Below are 22,840 nucleotides of genomic sequence, written 5' to 3'. Positions count from 1 at the left end.
TGTGGCTGGTGTCCAGAGTCGGGGCAGTCTTGTGAGGCTGCGCCCAAAACATGTGAAGTATGACACTAAAACTCTAGGAATTAGTGTTGGAATTGAATTGAATTGAATTGAATTGTTGCATACCTAGTTGGTGTCAGAGAACTGGTTGGTATCAGAAAACATCTCACACAGGGGCAGAAAATATATAGTGCAAAGATTATTCATCCTTTCATTTAGCAAACCTTTACTGAACACTTTACGCCAGGCATAAGAACTGGAAATGCTAAGATGAATAGTATGGGTTCTTGTCTTTTAGTAGCGTCAAAGGAAAATATGTTGGACCCCCCAAATCACTAAGCTAAAGGGAAAAGCCAAGCTGGGAAATGCTCAGGGCAAACCTGCCTCCCATTCTATTCAAAGTCACCCCTCTGCTCACTGAGATATATGCATATCTGATTGCCTCCTTTGGAGAGGCTAATCAGAAACTCAAAAGAAGGCAACCATTGGTCTCTTATCTACCTATGACCTAGAAGCCCCTTCCCACTTTGAGCTGTCCCACCTTTCCAGATCGAACCAATGTTCATCTTACATATGTTGATTGATGTCTCACATCTCCCTAAAATGTATAAAACCAAACTGCACTCTGACCACCTTGGGCACATGTCGTCTGAACCTTCTGAGGCGCATGTCCTCAATCTTGGCAAAATAAACTTTCTAAATTAACTGAGACTTGTCTCAGATTTTCCAGGTTCACAGTAGCTTATCACAGTCTAGTAGAAGAGACCTTCTGACACATGAACTAATAAGTAAAACACTAGGTTATATGCAGAACACAAGTACGTACAAGATATAGAGAAAATGATTAAGAGGTAACTATTAATTCAGTCTTTTTTTTTTTTTTTTGAGATAGAGTCTCGCTCTGTCACCCAGGCTGGAGTGCAGTGGTGCAATCTAGGCTCACTGCAACCTTTGCCTCCCAGGTTCAAGCGATTCTCATGCCTCAGCCTCCTAAGCAGCTGGGATTACAGGCACGTGCCACCACGACACCTGCCTAATTTTTTGTATTTTTAGGAGAGACAGGGTTTTACCATACTGTCCAGGCTGATCTTGAACCCCTGACCTCAGGTGATCCACCCCCCTCAGCCTCCAAAAGTGCTGGGATTACAGGCGTGAGCCACTACGGCCGGCCTAACTTAGTTTTTAAAGTGTAGAAGTCAGGCATTTCGGGTATAAAGGTATGAAAGTATATGGTCTGTAAAAGAACTGCAAAGAACTAAATCTGCCTAATAGATTAGGTAATAAATAACCTTATGTAATAACTTGTGTTTGTACATGAGATGTGAGATGGTAGTTGTGACTGAAATTGGAGAGGTTAGGAGGAACCAGAACATTAAGGTAACTATGTATCCCTCTGAGCAGTCTGAAACTTAGGTGATAGGAAGGCACCAAATGATTTTGAAAAGTCAGTTACTTGTTCAGATTTGTAATTGAAATAGATTATTGTGACGGTTCAGAGGGAACAGATTTGAACAAAAAAGAACCCTAAAAATGCTTTCTTAGCAAAACAATTGGAGGATTGTTAGTAAGATGTGTGAAGTACTCACTCTGAATGAGAGCCACAGCAGCCCACCAGGCAGAGGGTTGTGTTTTGGGTTGCATAGTTTGTATGATCAAAGGACTACTACCTCACACTGGCCTAAGGTTCCTCAACCCCCTGCTCAGTAGTGATGAAGAATTCAACTACGCTGTTTCAGAAGTCCTAAATACTGACAGCTTTTCCTTTTTAGGTAAAATAATATCAAACTAAATACAACTTTTCTTCAAAAGCACCGTTGAGTATCTCTTTTTAATTTTTCTATTTTTACCCAAGCTGGAGTATGGTGGTGCAATCATGGCTCACTGCAGCCTCAACCTCTTGGGATCAAGCAATTCTCCCACCTCAGCCTCCTGAGTAGCTGGGACTACAGGTGTGCGCCACCATGCCCAGCTAATTTTTAAATTTTTTGTAGAGATGGGGTTTCACTATGTTGCCCAAGCTAGTCTCAAACTCCTGGCCTCAAGCAATCCTCCCACCTTGGCCTCCAAAGTGGTGTGAACCACTGCGCCTGGCCCACTGAGTACCTCAGTTGTTCAAATTCTTAATTCAAAGGAGGGATGGAGAAGCTCTGGTCTCTTGATGAAATCAAATCTTGACCTGATTTTATTCCAACAGTATATGTAGCAATTATGTATGTATATATTAGTAAAAACATATGTGACTTCAAAAATCTTTTAAAAACCATAAAATAGACCAAGGGTCAGCAAACAACTGACCATACCAGCTGTCTGTTTTTGTAAATAAGTTTTATTGGAACATAATTATACACATTTGCTTCCATGCTGTCTATGGCTGCTTCCATGTTACAACAGCAGAGTTGGGTGGCAGCATCGGAAGTTGTACGGCCTGCAAAGCTTAAAATATTTACTGGCCTGCTGTGGTCTGAATATTTGTGTCCCACAAAAATTCATTTGTTGACACTCAACTCCCAATGCAATAGTATTAAGAGATGGAGGCTTTAGGAGGTGATTATGTCATGAAGGCTTTGCTCTAGTGAATGGGATTAGTGTCCTTATAAAAAGAGGCTTGCGGGCCGGGCGCGGTGGCTCATGACCGTAATCTCAGCACTTTGGGAGGCTGAGGTGGGCGGATCACGAGGTCAGGAATTCGAGACTAGCCTGACCAACACGGCGAAACCCCATCTCTATTAAAAATACAAAAATTAGCCAGGTGTGGTGGCGCATGCCTGTAATCCCAGCTACTCAGGAGGTGGAGGCAGGATAATTGCTTGAACCCGGGAGGCGGAGGTTGCAGTGAGCCGAGATCGTGCCACTGCACTCCAGCCTGGGCGACAGAGCGAGACTCCGCCTCAAAAAAAAAAAAAAAAGAGGCTTGGGGTAGGGCGCAGTGGCTCACGCCTGTAATTGCAGCACTTTGGGAGGCTGAGGCGGGCAGATTGCGTGAACCCAGGGGTTCGAGACCAGCCTGGGCAACATGGGAAAACCCTGTATCTATTAAAAAAAAAAAAATACAAAAACTAGCCAGATGTGGTGACGTGCTTGTAGTCCCAGCTACCTGGGAGGGTGAGGTGAGAGGATCGCCTGAACTCAAGAGGGCAAGGCTGCAGGGAGCCATGATTGCACCACTGGCCATGACCACAACACTGCACTCCAGCCCTTCTGACAGAGTGAGACCCTGTCTCAAAAAAATAAATAAAAAGAGGCTTGAAGGAGCCTCTTTGCCACTTTTGCCATGTGAGGATGCAGCAAGAAGGCATTATCTTGGAAGCAAAGAGTAAGCCCTCACCAGACACTGAATCTGTTGGCACCTTGATGTTGAACTTCTCAGCCTCCAGAACTGTGAGAATTAAATTTCTGTTATTTAGAAATTGCCCAGTCTAAGGTATTTTATTATAGCAGCCCAGACAGACTAAAACAGCTGCTAAGGATGTAAAATGGTACAGCCATTTGGGAAAACAGTCTGGCAGTTCCTAAAAAAGTTAAATATAGAGTTACCATTTGATCCAGAAATTCCACTCCTAGGTATATACCCAAGAGAAATAAAAATGTATGTCCATGTAAAAACTTGCACATAAATGTTCCATAGCAATATTACTTATAATAGCCCCAAAGTAGGAACAACCCAAATGTCTATCGACTAATGAATGGATAAGTAAAATGTATATCCATTTATATAATAGATTGTTATTTGGCCATAAAATGGAATGAAATACTAATAAAGTCCTAATAGAGGTGCTACAACATGGATGAAACTTGAGAGCATTATACTTAGTGAATGCAGCAAGTCACAAAAGACCGTACATTATACGATTCCATATTTATGAAATGTCCTGAACAGGCAAAACCATAGCAACAGAAAGTAAATTAGTGATCGCCTGGGGATGGGGAGGGTAGCAAGGGTTTGGGAAGTGCCTGCCAATAAGTACAGAGCTTCTTTCTGGGGTGATGAAAATGTTTGAAAATTAGGCAGTAGTGTTTGCACAATTCTGCGGATGTATTAAAAACCACTTAATTGCATACTTTAAGAGGGTAAATTTTATGGTATGTAAATTACATCTCAATAAAGCTGTTATTAAAAAAGAAGGTGATTGCATGAAAACTAGTGGACCTAAAAAAAAAAGTAGATGGGGTGTTTATACTTCCCTTTGAAAACAATTTCTTTTTTTTTTTTTTTTTTGAGACGGAGTTTTGCTCTTGTTGCCCAGGCTGGAGTACAATGGTGCGATCTCGGCTCACCGCAATCTCCGCCTCCTGGGTTCAAGTGATTCTCCTGCCTCAGCCTCCCAAGTAGCTGGGATTAAAAGCACGTGCCACCACACCTGGCTAATTTTTTATTTTTAATAGAGACGGGGTTTCTCCATGTTGGTCAGGCTGGTCTCGAACCCCCGACCTCAGGTGATCCGCCCACCATAGCCTCCAAAAGTGCTGGGATTACAAGTGTGAGCCACCGCACCCGGCCAACAATTTTTTAAAATACAAGCTTCTTTTTACTTATATGATCTTCAACTATTTTTAAGTGGGTTTGTGATCACTCATAACCTTTCATGACTTTTCCACATTATTCTTTAAACTAATAAAGTACAGTTTTCAGGTTGGGCATGGTGGCTCGCACCTGTAATCCTGGCACTTTGGGAGGGCAAGGTGGGAGGACTGCTTGAGGCCAGGAGTTTGAGAACAGCCTGGGCAATATAGCAAGACAGTCTCTGTTTTTTGTTTGTCTTTTTTTAAAGTACTTTACAGTTTTTAGAATATTTCCATAAACATTGTCTCGTTGGATCTTTACAAGAAGTAGGATAAGTATTATTATTTCATATTACATGTGAGGAAGTATGACTGGTTCAAAGAAATAAAGCTATAAGTTAGCAGGCCAAGTTGGTCATTAGATTTCTACACCAACAGTTTTCCCAGTATTATCACTTTACTATATTTCATATACATTAAAGGAAAACTTCAATAGGGAAGATTATTTCATTAATTCTTTCAAAAACTATTTATTGAATCCTTCTATGCTCCTTGTACTATGTTAGGAGCTGACATACAAGATGAGTAAGACTGAAATTGCCCCGCCCCCAGGAGAATCGCTTGAACCCTGGTGGCGGAGGTTGCAGTGAGCTGAGATCTCGCCACTGCACTCCAGCCTGGGCGACAGATAAAAGCAAGACTCTATCTCAAAAAAAAAAAAAGAAAAGAAAACTTACAGACTTACAGATCTATATGAGGTTCTCCAATCCCTCAGAAAGATTATCTTGAGGTGAGTAAAGAATTCAAAACAGTTAGCTTGATCAACTATTAGCACAAAGTACAGCAGAAAAATGGCCTTAAGTCATTGTAGAGATTGGAGAATGTAAAAACATAAATAGATATTTAGAACAACATTCCATTCATTCATTCAATGACAACGTTTTGAGTGTCCACTACTTATTAAGGACTAATTAAAAGAGAACAATAAACAAAACCAACCAAATCTGTTTTCATGGAGCTTATATTCCAGTGCAGGATTCAGACAACAAATATACAACATAATATTAGAGAAAAGAACTACAATGAAAAAAAAGCATGGTAAGGAGTAGAAAATGTTGGGGCTACTATTTGAAATATGAGAGTCACTAAAGGACTGACTGAAGAAGAATGTTTTGAGCAGAAGCCTGAATGAAACAATCTAGGTATTGGATCAGTTATTCAGCTTCACAAGTTAGGAAAACACATTTTCAGACTTTGCTGACTTCACCAAATTGGCCCTTCACTGAAGTGATGATTAACTGACACTTTCCATTTCTTTTATCTTGATTACTTGACCATGTGTAATTGGTCCCATGATCAGGCAGGTTAGGATTCAGACTACATATGATTTCTCTACTGATCATTAACTATGCCTAGGTTTATTTATTAACTAAAGGTCTGCTCTTTCTCTTGTTCCTATGACCTTGTTTACATTTCTCCTTGAGTCTCAGCTGGATTTTAATATACTTACAATGTTAAATATAGTGTATGTCAAATATGATGGCTCAACCAAGCAGTTAAAGACAGCAAGCAGCAAGCCTTAATTTCCCTTACTCTATCTCTAGAGTGAGGATTGAGAGGCAGGACACTGACGAAAAATTAAATCTTCAACCAGAAAATGACTAAGGATCATCTTGAGGTTTAGAAAAGGGGTACTTTCAAAAGAATAAGAAGTAAGAGTATAGAAAGGGAACAGTGATAAAAATCTCAAGAAATATGCCAAGATAGGAATTCCATGAGACTATAGAATAATTTAAGAGAACTGGGGAGTAGAAAGAAAAAAACGAAAGTTTTTACAACTTGGGAACTCTCTCAAATGGTTGTCCTGCCTTCTCTCTACCTTCTTCTACATTCCTGTTGCTCCTGACCAAGTCAATAGTATGCCAACATATGACACATCAAGAAAAGATATTTCCTAAAATTCAAGCAACCAGTTATGAACACTAAATGAAGAGGTAAGTATTACTAAAAAGGTTATTGAAAAGTGAGAATGGGAAACAAGAAATACTCTCGTAAACTTAGTGCTATAAACTACTGGTTGCAAGTTAAACCATCAAACCCATTGTTTGCAGGGCCAGGCCTGTATCCTCAAAGCAATTTTTAGAAGATGCATCTATCTGCTGAGAAAAATGATAAAGCTCTCTAGAACAACCTTTAGTCATAGAAATTAATTAATACAACTAGGAAATACAAGGCAAGATGTTAGCTACGTAGTGATTTTACAGCCTATCACAGATTCTGGGTCAATAAAAAGTTAACTGATTGAAATTTGTATCATCAAGGAAGAAAGCAAAGAAAGCAGTCAATTTCCCTCCATTGTGTACAAATGCAGTTTAAAGAAAACCTTTTATAAAGGAATAAGATGCAATTAGAATTTGCCTGGAGAATCAGATTTTCTTCACTTTTGATTCTCATACCTGAGAGATGTGACTAAAATACTGCAAAGCTGTCTCCACAGGACTTTTGAAAAACATCTTCTCCTGAGGCTTCAGCTATAAAGAGAGCAATACACACTGTGAGAATATCCACAACTGAATAAAATAAAATACTGACTAATATGACAAAGGATGTACCACCTTTTCTAATGTACCTGGCATTGTCTCCACTGTGCGTAAAAGGGAGATCACCACTCTTCTAGATGTACATTATATGTCCAGTTCTCCTTACCTTGTGCTTCTGTAACAGTGGTCACAAATAATGCTTCCATCTGTTGTTTATACTCTTTTTTTTTCTTTCAGACAGTTTTGCTGTTGTCACTGAGGCTGGAGTGCAGTGGTGTGATCTAGGCTCATTGCAACCCTCGCCTTTTGGGTTCAAGTGATTCTTCTGCCTCAGCCTCCTGAGTAGCTGGGATTACAGGTGCCCACCAACACACCCAGCTAATTTTTGTATTTTTAGTAGAGACAGGGGTTTCATCATGTTGGCCAGGCTGGTCTCGAACTCCTGACCTCAGGTGATCCACCCGCATCAGCCTCCCAAAGTGCTGGGATTACAGGTGTGAGCCTCCTCAGCTGGCCTGTTATTTATACTCTTTTTACAAACTGCTATCTGCAAGTTTGTTTCTTTGCTTGCTTGCTTGCCTTTTTTTTTTTTTTTTGAGACAGAGTCTTACTCTGAGCCCAAGCTGGAGTGCAGTGGCGCGAGCTCAGCTCACTGCAACTTCCGCCTCCCGGGCTCAAGTAATTCTCGTGCCTCAGCCTCCCAAGTTGCTGGGACTACAGGCCACCACCACCATACCTGGCTAATTTTTTGTATTTTAGTAGAGACAGGGTTTCACTATGTTGCCCAGGGTGGTCTCAAATTCCTGAGCTCAGGCGATCCACCCACCTTGACCTCCCAAAGTGCTGGGATTACAGGTGTGAGCCACCATGCCCGGTCTTCTTCTCTTTCTTTTTGAAACAATTCACCATCTGCACTTTGTATATACTTCCTACAGGCCAGGAATGGGATGAGATGGTTTGTGGCAGGGGGAGAAAAACTTACATTATCAGAAAGAGCCAGATGCTTGCAGGCAGTTCCACAAACAGCACATTTTTCTGGGAGGAAAAGGGAAAAAAACTATTTGGCTTTCATGAGCATGAGGTAAGATTTAAAGAGTTACAGTACATGGCAACAATCTAGTATGCTAGCAAGAGAAGAAAAAAAGGGTTCTTACTGAATTTAGAACATCATTGTCTTATAAAAGGACATCAACTTAAGCTCTGTTCTCTAAAGAAGTGTTTCCAAACTAGTATGTTGAGGTATAAGTAGGGCTTTCACACCGTACGTCTACCCATCTCCCTATCTTTTTAAATTTTATTTTACTTTTTCTTTGAGATAGGGTCTCGCTCTGTCACCCAGGCTGGAATGCAGTGGCACAATTATGGCTCACTGCAGCCTCATCTTCCCGGGCTCAAATGATCCTCCTGCTTCAGCCTTCCAACTAGCTGGGACCACAGGCGCACACCACCACCTCAGCTCATTTTAATTTTGTTATTATCTTTAGAGATGGAGTCTCCCTATGTTGCTCAAGCTGGTCTTGAACTCCTGGGCTCAAGTGATCCTCCCATCTTGGCCCCCGTAAAGTGATGAGTTTATAATCATGAGCCACCACCCCAGCACCTCCTGCCCCATCTTTTTATAAATTCCCAATTTTCTTCTGTGGGACAGAAGGGACAATTCTAAACTCCCAGCAGAAGTACTGGAGTACATTTACAAGAGTAAGGAAGAGTACAAGATACCAAAGATCTTAACTTTAAGTTACTCTTTTCTATTCTATTGACCTGACAGCAGGCACACATTGGGTACTGTAAGAAACTCCCCAGTTATGCCTACCTTGTCATCGCTTTGCTAATATTTGTTAATCTTGCTTTGAAGCTCTGCTACTCTCATTCCCCAATTAACCCAATCTGAAAGAAGCAAAAATTAAGATTCCTAATCTTTCTCTGTAAAGTGAAATTTTAGTAGTGGGACTGGTCATTGATTAAGACAAATGCCATGTCGGGAGAAAACATCACATGGCATATGCTTCACGGAGACAAACCACTCCAAAGTGAGCTGCTGTTACCATAGTAAACAGCTTTTTACATTAGCGACAACTTTAAAAGGTCATGAGATTTGTAAAGAGAAAAAAGCTTCCCCTGAGGCTACTTAACTTGACTGTTCTTTCTCTGGGGACTAAAGGTTTTTCTTTTCCTTTTCTTTTTTTTTTTTTTTTTTTGAGATGGAGTCTTGCTCTGTCGCCCAGGCTGGAGTGCAGTGGCACAATCTTGGCTCACTGCAAGCTCTGCCTCCGGGATTCACACCATTCTCCTGCCTCAGCCTCCTGAGTAGCTGGGACCACAGGCGCCCGCCACCATGCCCAGCTAATTTTTTGTAGTTTTAGTAGAGACGGGGTTTCACCGTGTTAGCAGGATGGTCTCAATCTCCTGACCTTGTGATCCGCCCGCCTCAGCCTCCCAAAGTGCTGGGATTGAGCATTTTTTCATGTGTCTTTTGGCTGCATAAATGTCTTCTTTTGAGAAGTGTCTGTTCATATCCTTTGCCCACTTTTTGATGGGGTTGTTTGTTTTTTTCTTGTAAATTTGTTTGAGTTCATTGTAGATTCTGGATATTAGCCCTTTGTCAGATGAGTAGGTTGCGAAAATTTTCTCCCATTTTGTAGGTTGCCTGTTCACTCTGATGGTAGTTTCTTTTGCTGTGCAAAAGCTCTTTAGTTTAATTAGATCCCACTTGTCAATTTTGGCTTTTGTTGCCATTGCTTTTGGTGTTTTAGACATGAAGTCCTTGCCCATGCCTATGTCCTGAATGGTAATGCCTAGGTTTTCTGGCCATCAGAGAAATGCAAATCAAAACCACAATGAGATACCATCTCACACCAGTTAGAATGGCGATCATTCAAAAGTCAGGAAACAACAGGTGCTGGAGAGGATGTGGAGAAATAGGAACACTTTTGCACTGTTGGTGGGACTGTAAACTAGTTCAACCATCGTGGAAGTCAGTGTGGTGATTCTTCAGGGATCTAGAACTAGAAATACCATTTGACCCAGCCATTCCATTACTGGGTATATACCCAAAGGACTATAAATCATGCTGCTATAAAGACACATGCACATGTATGTTTATTGCGGCACTATTCACAATAGCTAAGACTTGGAACCAACCCAAATGTCCAACAATGATAGACTGGATTAAGAAAATTTGGCACATATACACAATGGAATACTATGCAGCCATAAAAAATGATGAGTTCATGTCCTTTGTAGGGACATGGATGAAATTGGAAATCATCATTCTCAGTAAACTATCACAAGGACAAAAAACCAAACACCGCATGTTCTCACTCATAGGTGGGAATTGAACAATGAGAACACATGGACACAGGAAGGGGAACATCACACTCTGGGGACTGTTGTGGAGTGGGGGAGGGGGGAGGGATAGCATTAGGAGATATACCTAATGCTAAATGGCGAGTTAATGGGTGCAGCACACCAGCACGGCACATGTATACATATGTAACTAACCTGCACATTGTGCACATGTACCCTAAAACTTAAAGTATAATAATAATAATAATAGTAATAAAAGAAAATAACCCTTTCCTATATCCCTTTCTTTCACTTTAAGTGCCATTGCCAAACGTTATTTATTTGCTTATTTGATTATGATTTCTCTGCTTCACCAGAATAGAATTTCTATGAAAAGAAAAAAAAAAAAAAAAAAAAGTGCTGGGATTACAGGCATGAGCCACCGCACCCGGCCAGGTTTTTCTTTTTCCCAGTCCATATCGTTGCCAGAGTGAGCTAGAAAGTACATAACATTCTTCTCTTAAAACAAAACAAAACAATGACTTACACCTGTAATCCCAGCACTTTGGGAGGCTGAGGCAGGCGGATCACTTGAGGCCAGGAGTTCAAGATCAGCCTGGCCAACATGGTGAAACCCCATCTCTACTAAAAATACAAAAGCTAGCCAGGCATGGTGGTGCATGCCTATAATCCCAGCTACTCAAGTGGCTGAGACATGAGAATCGCTTGAACCTGGGAAGCAGAGGTTGCAGTGAGCCAAGATTGCGCCACTGCACTCTATCCTGGGTGATGAAGTGAGACTGTGTCAAAAACAAAACAAAACAAAAACTTCCACAGGTCTCCATCACCTGCAGGATGAAGTTCAGGCTCTTTAGCACAGTGTATAGAGCCTTCCATCATCCGACACTGCCTACTTCACTAGCCTCATCTCTCACCAATTCTTACCTTACTGTTTATACTCTAACAATCTCAACTATGTGTAGTCCCCTGCACTATGGTTTTATGATGTAATATGTCTTTGTACACGCTGTTCTCTTGAACTGGAATAAATCTTCCCTGCCTTATCCACTTGGCAAATTCCATTTTATCATTCAAAACCCTACTGAAGCATCACTCCTTCTGTGAAATCTTCCATGATCAAAACAACCTACCCCAAGTCCCTCTTCTAGGGATTTACACACCTTGTAAGTATTGCAGCATTAAAAACAAACAAACAAACAAACAAAAAACTTTAAATTTCAGTATCCTTTCTAAGAAATAGCAATAAGAACTTGGTCAAATCACATATCCTCTCTGAGCCAGTCTCTTCATTTGTAAAATGGTTCTACTAATAATTACCACCTGGGCTTCTGGTGAGGCTTACATAAAATTGGTTGATATGAAACTGCTTTTTAAGCTGCAAAGGTATCATCATTATCATTTCTAATCAAATTGATGTCACAGACTAGACCACTTCCCCTTTAGAAATGGTTCTTCTATCAGTCAAACTTTCCTCTATCCCCATCCATTATACTTATTCTATCTCTTTTCCCTGAAGAGTCTGATGCCTTGTAGCTTTCCCTGCCAGACTTCCAAACAATAATGAGTACATTCTGGTCCTCAAGTAATAGATTTGCTAAATAATTTAGCACCATTCTTTATTAATGGATTCCTTCAATTTCTAAAATTGACAGTTTCCTACAGTATCTGTATCACCATTGACCTAATAAGTGATTTTTATCCTAAGTCACACATAGAAATGGCTACTCCTTACATCCTTACATGAAAACATTTTTCCCAGAATCTGAAAACAGTTGAGTCACTCACCCAGAGTCACACACTTTTTACAGAAAATATGGCCGCAGCTGGTGACAAAGAAATGGGCCCCATCTTTTCGGAAGCACTGGTTGCAGTGAAACCAATCCATTCTGGAGCAGATAAAGAGAAAGAGTAAGAATAACCTAGGGCATAACATAATTATAGCTGTTCCAAAATCTATGTAACCATGCTTGCTTAGCTTCTGATAGCTTTTTGGGATATGGCATATCATTGTGGGTATTCCAATTGGTTGTAAAGAAGTACATGTACATATAAAGTGAAAAAAAAGCAGACTGCTTTTTATAACAGCAGGCTGTTATAACATTTTATATATAAATGTGTGTGTGTGTGTATATGTATATACACATATATAAACACACATTTAGAAAAGTAATGGACAGACAGTGGTGAGATTTTTTTTTTTTGAGTGGCGGGGTTATGAGTGTGTGTGTGTGTGTGTGTGTGTGCGTGTGTGTGTGTGTGTGTTTTCCTTTACTCTTTTTTTCCCCCAGGTTTTCTGGATTAATACATGTGCCAATTTGTAATTAGAAAATACAATCCTGGCCAAGCACAGTGGCTCATGCCTGTAATCCCAGCACTTTGGGAGGCGGAGGCAGGTGGATCACCTGAAGTCAAAAGTTTAAGACCAGCCTGGCCAACATGGTGAAACCCCATCTCTACTAAACATATTAAAAATTAGCCGAGCATGGTGGCAGGTGCCTGTAATCCCAGCTAATCAGGAGGCTGAGGCAGGAGAATCACTTGAACCCGGGAGGCAGAGATTGCAGTGAGCCGAGATCGCACCATTGCACTCCAGCCTGGGCGACAGAGGCAGACTCCGTCTCAAAACAAAAAAAGAAAGAAAAAAGAAAATACAATCCCGAAAATATAAAAACAAAAAATGAATCATCCATTTCTTTTTTAACTATTTCCTGAGATATGGTGAGAGTGGAGCCAAGAGAAGGTAGTGAACCAGAAAGAGAAGATCACATATTAGCCACTTGGAACATATTTTATCTAAGGGAAATAGGGCTGATGAATGATAGTATCGTCTCAGCTTGTATACTTTCCTTCTACTTTACAGAAACTCAGAATCAGGCCAGGAGCGGTGGCTCACGCCTGTAATCCCAGCACTTTGGGAGGCCAAGGTGGGTGGATCACCTGAGGTCAGGAGTTCAAGAACAGCCTGGCCAACATGGCAAAACCCCGTCTCTACTAAAAATAAAAAAATTAGCTGGGCGTGGTGGTGCACGCCTGTAACCCCAGCTACTTGGGAGGCTGAGGCAGGATAATTGCTTGAACCCAGGAGGTTGCAATGAGCCAAGATCATGCCACTGCACTCCAGTCTGGGCGACAGAGTGAGACTCCGTCTCAAAAAAAAGAAACTCAGAATCATAGACCTGAAACGGGCTTTGAAAAATCACTTAATGTTTTGTTCAGTCCCACCATTTTTCAAAAAAGGTACCTGATATTCAGTAAAATTAAATGACTTGTCGAAAGTTCCATCTTTAGTTATTGCTCTCCTGATTACCTATGTAAAGTTCTTGCTCCCACATTAAATAGCTTTTGTATTAGACATGGTAACCATATAGCCTGTATTTTCTGCCAATACCAATTTTATATACTTTGTTAAATACCTGAGTAAATGTGACTTTGTAAGGTTTTTTTTGTGGGATTATTATTATTATTATTATTATTATTATTATTATTATTTTGAGACAGGTTCTCGCTCTGTCTCCAGGCTGGAGTGCAGTGGCAGATCAGGGCTCGCTGCAGCCTGGAATTCCTGGGCTCAAGGGATCTTCCCACCTCAGCCTCTGAAGTAGCTGGGACTACAGGCGAGCACCACCACTCCTGGCTATTTTTTATTTTTATTTTTATTTTTTGTAGAGACAAGCCCTCTCTGTGTTACTCAGGCTGGTCTGGAACTCCTGGACTCAAACGATTCTCCTGCCTCGGCCTCCCAAAGTGCTGGGATTACAGGCGGGAGTCACTGCACCGGGACTTTTCGTAGGATGTGTGTGTGTGTGTGTAACCACTAAGGGATACAAACTTCGTAAGATTTACGATAAAAAATTTACTGAATAAACAGCTCAACGCAAACGCATCCCACAGTGCCACGAGCTTCGTTGTCCTATTTGTTTGATCGTGATACACTAACTTTCACCAGCAAGTGAGTCTAAAAAAACACTGAAAAGGCCCCGTTCTATATGCCCGGGTTTGTTTAAGGGCAGCAACAATGTCATCCCCTGAATTGACCAGATGAACCCAACATAAAAAAGGCAGTGAACAGGGTGATTAAGGCGACCCCGAGGGCAAAATTCGCCTGCTTTCCAGAGGCGATGGGGCCTCAGCCGTCTCAAGCTTCCCAGTTCTTTTTCTGGCTACACTCCCTACCCGCTTGGCCGCTGTGATTCCAGAAGCCCTCAGATCTCAGGAAATCATCCAATTCTCCTCACGAGGAGCTGGAAATGGCGGGAAAGTAAACAGCTGGCTTGGCACCGGGTGAGGCAAGAGGCTAGGCGCAGCCAAGGCGATGTGTGAGGTGTGGGCGGGGCCTGGCGGTATGCTAAATCAGTGGGCGTGGCTCCGTGGCGAGAGCGGGGCGTGGGCGGGGCCCGCAGAGGCGTTCACCGGGTGAGAAGCGGCTCGCGGTGGCTGGAGAGGGGTTTAGAAGCCTTTTCCCAGCAGCCCAGGAAAATTCACCTCACTTAAAAGATTGGGGACAAATAAACACTGTAACCTAATCCCATACATGTCACTGTGGAAACAAAAAGATGAAAATAAAACCTAATTAATGTTCCAATAAACGATGAGAACGCAATATAAATTGTGGTCATAAAGTGGGCGAAAACTTTTGCTTAATATTCTGAAATGAAATGAAAATAATGGGTGCTTTGAAAGAATAGCGTAAAATCAGAAATAGGAAAATTTAAAAATGATGCGGACAAAGAACAGTGTGATATTAATTGAGAACTAACAAATTTCAATTAAAAAAAAGTCAACCTTTATTCAGAAATTTTTGGCCAGGGGCGGTGGCTCACGCCTGTAATCCCAGCACCTTGGGAGGCCGAGGCGGGCGGATCACTTGAGGTCAGGAGTTATAGACCAGACTGGCCAACAAGGCGAAACCCCGCTTCTACTAAAAATACAAAAATTAGCCGAGTGTGGCGGCACGCACCTGTAATCTCAGCTACTGAGGAGGCTGAGGCAGGAGAATCGTTTGAACCCGGAAGGCGGAGGTTGCAGTGAGCCGAGATCGCGCCACTGCACTTCAGCCTGGGAGACAGAGAGAGACTCCGTCTTTAAAATAAAAAAAAAAATTAGCTGGGTGTGGTGGCGGGTGCCTGTAGTCCCAGCTACTTAGGGAGGCTGAGGCAGGTGTATCACTTAATCCCAGGGGGCGAGACTGCAGTGAGCTGTGTTCACGCCACTGCACTCCAGCCTGGTTGAGGGAGCAAGACACTGCCTCAAACAAACAAACAAAAAGAGACAGAGAATAAGATTGGCATCAGATTTCTCCACAGAAGCATTCTAGATAACGAAACAACATTTTCCAGATTTTCACGGAAACTATGATCCAAGAAATTTATATCCCCTTATATGGTGTTCAGGTATAAAGGCCACTGGCAAAAAGCATGCAAATGAGCTTTTCCTGAGGAATCCACTTAGAGTAGTAGTTCTCAAACTTTTTGGTCTCAGGCTTCCTTTACAAAATTATTGAAGACCCTCCAAAGAGCTTTTGTTTATGTAAATTGCATCTACCAATATTTACCAAATTAGCAATTAAAAATGAGAAATTTTTAAATATTTATTATTTGAAAATTTTAAATATTTATTATTTGAAAACAATAATAAACCCATTAAATGTGTGTTTGTTTGTTTGTTGTTGTTTTTTGAAACGGAGTCTCACTCTGTCGCCAGGGCTGGAGTGCAGTGGCGCCATCTCGGCTCACTGCAACCTCTGCCTCCTGGGTTCAAGCGATTCTCCTGCCTCAGCCTCCCGAGTAGCTGGGATTACAGGCGTCTGCCATTAGGCCCAGCTAATTTCTTGTGTTTTTAGTAGAGACGGGGTTTCACCGTGTTGGCCAGGCTGCTCTCGAACTCCTGACATCGTGATCCACCCTCCTTGGCCTCCCAAAGTGCTGGGATTACAGGTGTGAGCCACTGCACCCGGCCAAAATGTTAATATAAATAATCTATGGAAAATACGTTTTCCAAAACAAGAAAAATTTAGTGAGAAGAGTGTCATTGTTTTTACATTTTTGTAATCTCTTACTATGTAGCTTAATAAAAAGCTGGTGGAGTCCTATATTTGCTTCTGCATTAACTTTTGCAGTAAGCTGTTTTGGTTGGAGTGTGTGAAGAACATTTGGATTCACTCAAATATGTGGGGAAAGAGAATGGTATTTAAATGGCCTTTTCAGATAACTGTGAACATTTCTCTTTGATATCACATCAAAATTCAGGAAGTTTGAGTTAAAAGTTGATTGCAAAGTGGGATCTGAAACCATATCAATGAACTTTTTATAGCCTGTTATATTAAAATTATTTGGTCTGTTTTGCACTTTAAATGGATCTTTTGCCCATGCATGATTTTGTAACATCATACATTTAAACCAAACTGGTCATTTGAAAAATTTTAGTTCACTGAGTTATACACATCGGTGCATTTTGTTATAGAATATTAAATATTGACACAGTTCATTACACAATATAAAAAATCACTTTTGTTAACATCACTATCTATCTCATCAGGTAAGTATTTGAGTCTTGGGAAGCTGTCAAGCTCACAGTCGCAGGTACAAGTTTTCCAAAGGTCTAATTTTCATCTGAAAGCTTGAATTTTATCATTGGCAACAAATACTGTCACTGGTTTTCCTTGAAGTGACAAGGCAATTTTGTTTATTTTTGAGAAAATGCCTACCAAATACCTAAGTCTGAATAGTTTGTATGTTAGATGTTCTTTCAAGTAAAAACAGTATTCCATGAAAAAAGTGATTAGCTCAGGTTACAAATCAAACTATTCCATAAATAGTTTTCTTAAATATAATCGTTTTTAAGAGATGGGCGTCTCCCTCTGCTGCCCAGGCTAGAGTTTAGTGGCACAATCATAGCTTACTACAGCCTAGAATACCTGGGCTCAAGGGATCCTTCTGCCTCAGCCTCCTCCACCTTGCCTAGCTATGTTTTTTTTTTTTTTTTTTTTTTCCTGAGACGGAGTATTGCTCTGTCACCCAGGCTGGAGCGCAGTGGCGCCATCTCAGCTCACTGCAACCTCCACCCCCTGGGTTCAAGCAATTCTCCTGCCTCAGCTTCCCAAGTAGCTGGGATTACAGGCATTCGCCACCACACCTGGCTAATTTTTGTATTTTTAGTTAACATGGGGTTTCACCATGTTGGCCAGGCTGGTCTCGAACTCTTGACCTCGTGATCTGCCTGCCTCGGCCCCCCAAAGTGCTGGGACTACAGCCATGAGCCACCGCACCCAGCCCTAATTTCTAATATTTTGTTAAGAGACAAGGTCTCACTGTGTTGCCCAGGCTGGTCTCAAATTCCTGACCTCAAATGATCTTCCTGCCTCAGCCTCCCCAGCAGCTGGGATTACAGGCACGTGGCATCATGCCTGAGTAATCTTAATTCTACTTAAATAAAATTTTTCACTGGAAAATATTTTAGTGCCATGTGGAGTGGGGCATTAGCCCCATCCAATATTAAAATATATTATAAAACGTCTGTAATTTAAAGTGTGGTATTGGTGCATAAACGTGTAGACCAATGAAACAGAATCAAGTCTAGAAATAGAACCAAGTACGTTAATAAATTTTAATTGGTAAGTGTGCATGGGGAATTGAATTTTTATATACATAGAATTGGGACAACTGAATAGCCATTTGAAAAAATATAAAATTGAGTCTGTTTCTCATACTGTTTACCAGGATAAATTTCAAATGGATCAGAAATCTAAACAGACAAGTACCAGATGAAAATATTAGTAAATACTCTTATAACCTAGGTGTGCAGGAAATCTTCCTAGGATCCAAAAATCTAGAAGAGAGAAAAGATTGACAAATTTGACTAAGTAATTTTAAAAAAAACTTTTTGCACGTACACACACACACACACACACACAGGAAAAGTAAAGCACAAAGTGACAAATTACAAAAAAAATCAACTTAAATCCTAAAGGGCTAATAGCTTTAATATACACAGAGCTTTTTAAAAAAGAAAACCAACAACTTAATAGAAATTTGAACAGTTGAAAAAAAAAAAAGAGACCAACAGTTTTCCTAGAAAATATCTTGGTTTTGAGTGTTCTGGGCTTTTTGAGTGTTCTTTCGTATACATGGTATACATGGCTGGAGTGCAAGTGCAGTGGTACTATCTCAGCTCACTGCAACCTCTGCCTCCCAGGTTCAAGCAATTCTCCTGCCTTAGCCTCCTGAGTAGCTGGAACTATGGGCATGCACCACCAGGCCTGGCTAATTTTTGTATTTTTAGTAGAGACAGGGTTTCACCGTGTTGGCCAGGCTGGTCTCAAACTCCTGAGCTCAGGTGATCCGCCCACCTTGGCTTCCCAAAGTGCTGGGATTACAGGCATGAGCCACCATGCCCAACCTACCCATTTTTAATTGGGTTGTTTATTTTCTTATTGTTGAGTTTTGAGAATTCTTTTTTTTTTTTTTTTTTTTTTTTTTGAGACATGGTCTCACTCTGTTGCCCAGGCTGAAGTGCAGTGTCATGATTATGGCTCACTGCAGCCTCAACCTCCCAGGCTCGAGTGATTCTCCTAACTCAGCCTCCCGAGCAGCTGGGACTATAAGCATGCACCACCATACCTGGCAAATTTCTCTATTTTTTTTTTTTGTAGAGATGGGGTTTCCCCATGTTGCCCAGGCTGGTCTCAAACTCTTGGGCTCAACTGATCCTCCCAGCTCAGCCTCCTAAAGTGCTGGGATTACAGGCATGAGCCACCAAACCCAGATAAAATTTTCTTTTCTTTAAATATTCTTATCTTTTCTTCTACTCTGAAAGGAAAATGGGGTACCTCTGGAAATTTTCTTCAAAAATTCTAGAAATCTTGATTTGTAATTTTGATTTTACATTTAGGTATATGATTCATTTGAGTTAATTTTCTACGTGGTGTGAGGTATGGATTAAAGTTTGCATGTGCATATGTGGGTGTGTTTTGCATGTGGATATCCAATTGTTTCAGCACCATTTTTTTTAAAGATTAACTTTTCTCAACTAAATTGCCTTTGTCAAAAATTGATTGCCCAGAGAAAATAATTCCATTTGTGAGAGCATCAAGAAGGATAAAATATTTAGGAATAAATTTAATCAAGGAGAGGCACAAGGCTTGTACATAGAACACTACTTAATATTGTTTACAATAGCATCCAAAGCTATATACAGATTCAATGTCATCCCTATCAAAATTCCAACTGTTTTTTTCAGAAATTGAAAAATCCATCCTAAAATTAATGTAAAATTTCAAAGAACTTAGAATAGTCAAAACAATCCTAAAAAGGAAAAAATTTGGAAGACTCGTATTTCCCAATTTCAAAACCTACTACAAAGCTACTGTAATCAAAACAGTGTGTTTCTAGCATAAGGATAGACATATATAGACCAACAGAATAGAACTGAGAATCCAGAAATAAACCCTCACATCTATGGTCAGTTGATTTTTGACAAGGGTGTCAAGACCATTGAATAAGGGAAAGAACAGTCTCTGCAACAAACAGTGCTGGGAAAACTATGTCCATATGCAAAAGAATAAAGTTGAATCCTTACCTTACACCATATACAAAAATTAACTCAAAATGGATCAAAGACCTAAATGTATGGGTGAAAACTCTAAAACTCTTAGAAGAAAATATAGGGGAAAATCTTCATGACCTTGTATTGGCAATGGTTTTTTAAATACAAAAATAGCACAGGCAACAGAAGAAAAATAAATAAAAGGGACTTAGTTAAAATTAAAAGCTTTTGTGCAACAAAGGATACTATCGAGAAAGTGAAAGGCAACCCACAGAATGGGATAAAATATTAGTAAATCATATATCTGATAAGGTTTTAATATTCAAAATATAAAAAGAACTACAACTCTCTCTCTCTTCCTTTTTCCACCATTGTGGTGTGTATTCGATTCCGCTTCTCATCATGTCTTCTCACAAGACTTTCAGTATTAAGCAATTCCTAACCAAGAAACAAAAGCAAAATCGTCCCATTCCCCAGTGGATTTGGATGAAAACTGATAATAAAATCAGGTACAACTTTAAAAGGAGACATTGGAGAAGATTCAAACTGGATCTATAAGGAATTGTGCACGAGATGGCACACATATTTATGCAGTATCAAGCTCATAACCATCTTACCATATCAAGCTAAAAATGTCACCACTATCTGGACAGTTGGGCATGTTTTATTGGAAATATAGTTTTTCTGTTTGTTTATTTGCTGTGCGCTAGTAGTCTGGGTTCAGTAATAAATACGTGAGAACTTTTGTTTCAAAAAAAAGAACAACTCAACAACAAAAAAGTCAAACAACCCAATTAAAAATAGGCAAAAGATTTGAATAGACATTTCTACAAAGAAGATATAGAAGTGTCCAGCAGACACATGAAAAGATGCTCAATATCATTAGTCATAGGGGAAATGCAAATTAAAACCACAGTGAAATATCATTTCACACGTGGTGAGGTGGCTATAATTTTCTAAATGAAAATATGTGTTAGGAGGATATGGAGAAATCAGAACCCTTGTACATTGCTGATGGGAATGTACAACGATGCACCTGCTTTGGAAAGCAATTTGGTGATTCCTCAAAAAGTGAAAAATAGAACTATCCTGCCATGTGACCCAGCAATTCCATTCCTAGGTGTATACAAAATAATTTAACACAGGAGCTCAAACAGATATGTGTACACCAATATTCATACCAGCATTATTCACAATAACCAAAAGATAGAAACAACCCAAATGTCCATTAGTAGATGAATGGATAAACAATGTGGTATATATATATATGGAATATTATTCAGCCATAAAGGAAATAAAGTTTTGATACATGCTACAACGTGGATGAACCTTGAAAAAATTATGCTAAGTGAAATATGCCAGACACAAAAAGAGAAATATTGTATAATCTCACTGAAATATCTTGAACAGTCAGATTTATAGAGACAGAAAGTAGATTAGAGGTTAGCAGGAACTAGGGGAATGAGAGATAGGAAGTAATTGCTTAATGGGTGAAGAGTTTCTGTTAGTGGTTATGAAAAATTATGGAAATAGAGATGATGATTGTACAACATTGTGAATGTACCTAATGCCACTGAATTTCACACTAACAATGGTTAAAATGGCAAATTTTATGTTATATATATTTTACCAAAATAAAAAGGAAAATCAGTTGTCTAAACATATTCAAGCCCATTTCTGCATGCTCTATTCTGTTCCACTGATTGATTTGTCTGTCTTGATGCCAATACCATACTGTCACTTACTGTAGCCTTATAAGTCTTGAAAGGGTGTAGTCTTGATCCTCTAACTTTGTTCTTTCTTCTTCTTGTGTTTTTGTTTTGTTTTGTTTTGTTTTTTGTTTTTTTAGAGAGAGTCTTGCTGTGTCACCCAGGCTTGAGTGCATTAATGTGATCACAAGTCACTGCAACCTGGAAGTCCTGGGCTCAAGTGATCCTCCCTGCTCATTCTCCCAAGTAGTTAGGACTGCAGGCACATGCCACCACACCTGTTAAATTTTTTTTTTTTTTTTTTTTTTGGTAGACAGGATTTTACTATGTGGCCAGGCTGGCCTCAAACTCCTGGCCTCAAGTGATTTTCCTGCCTTGGCCTCCCAAAGCTCTGGGATTACAGCTTGATCCACTGCGCCTGGCCAGCCTGTTCTTTTGCAGAGTTGCTTTGACCGTTCTAACTCATTTGCATTTCCAGGTGAATTTTATTATCAGATAAACAACTTCTAAAAGGAGCCTGATGAGATTTTTTTTTTTTAGACAGAGTTTCACTCTCGTCACCCGGGCTGGTGTGCGATGGCACAATCTTGGCTCGCCTCAATCTCCACCTCCACCACCTGCAAGCAATTCTCCCGCCTCAGCCTCCTGAGTAGCTGGGATTACAGGCATGTGCCACCACACCCGGCTAATTTTGTATTTTTAGTAGAGACAGGGTTTCTCCTTGTTGGTCAGGCTGGTCTTGAACTCCCGACCTCAGGTGATCCACCTGCCTCGGCCTCCCAAAGTGCTGGCATTACAGGCTTGAGCCACCATGCCTGGCATTGCCTGATGAGATTTTTTAAAAACTTTTATATTTTTAGAACTTTTTATTGACCAGGTGTGGTGGCTCAAGCCTGTAATCCCAGCAATTTGGGGGGCTGAGGCGGGTGAATCACCTGAGTCCAGGAGTTTGAGACCAGTCTGGCCAACGTAGTAAAATCCTGTCTCTACAAAAAATGCAAAATTAGCCAGGCGTGCTGATGCATGCCTGTAGTCCCAGCTACTAGGGAGGTTGAGGTGGGAGAATCTCTCGAGCCTGCAGGTTGAGGCTGCAGTGAGCGGTGATTGCACCACTGCCTCCAGCCTGGGTGACAAGGCAAGAACTAGTCTCAAAACAAACAAAAAAACACTTTTTGTTTGATTTAATGTATATTCAATGTATATTGATATTTAATGTATATTCCATGTATATTTATGTATAATATACAT

At 40.4% G+C, this 22,840-nt stretch overlaps 2 protein-coding genes across 3 annotated transcripts in view; one reads left to right on the top strand and one right to left on the bottom strand.

Annotated features, from left to right (window-relative positions):
* Positions 1-22,840, bottom strand: part of RNF212B (ring finger protein 212B) — a 91,768-nt gene that overhangs the window by 22,063 nt on the left and 46,865 nt on the right. The window contains exons 1-4 of one of the 2 annotated variants that reach the window (XM_024231178.3): positions 14,517-14,670; positions 12,129-12,229; positions 8,020-8,072; positions 6,954-7,028 (exon numbers count right to left, since the gene is read on the bottom strand). In XM_024231178.3, the coding sequence (XP_024086946.1) occupies positions 6,954-7,028; positions 8,020-8,072; positions 12,129-12,228 (228 nt within the window). In that variant the 5' untranslated portion in view covers position 12,229; positions 14,517-14,670. 2 annotated transcript variants of the gene reach the window in all.
* Positions 20,222-20,528, top strand: LOC112128751 (putative ribosomal protein eL39-like 5). The gene has a single exon (XM_024231526.2). It carries the CDS (start codon positions 20,286-20,288, stop codon positions 20,439-20,441), a length of 156 nt encoding a protein of 51 aa, XP_024087294.1. The 5' UTR covers positions 20,222-20,285; the 3' UTR covers positions 20,442-20,528.

Source organism: Pongo abelii, chromosome 15 (assembly GCF_028885655.2).
Source record: "Pongo abelii isolate AG06213 chromosome 15, NHGRI_mPonAbe1-v2.0_pri, whole genome shotgun sequence".
NCBI classification, from domain to species: Eukaryota; Metazoa; Chordata; class Mammalia; order Primates; family Hominidae; genus Pongo; species Pongo abelii.
This window is presented reverse-complemented; position numbering and strand designations above follow the sequence as displayed.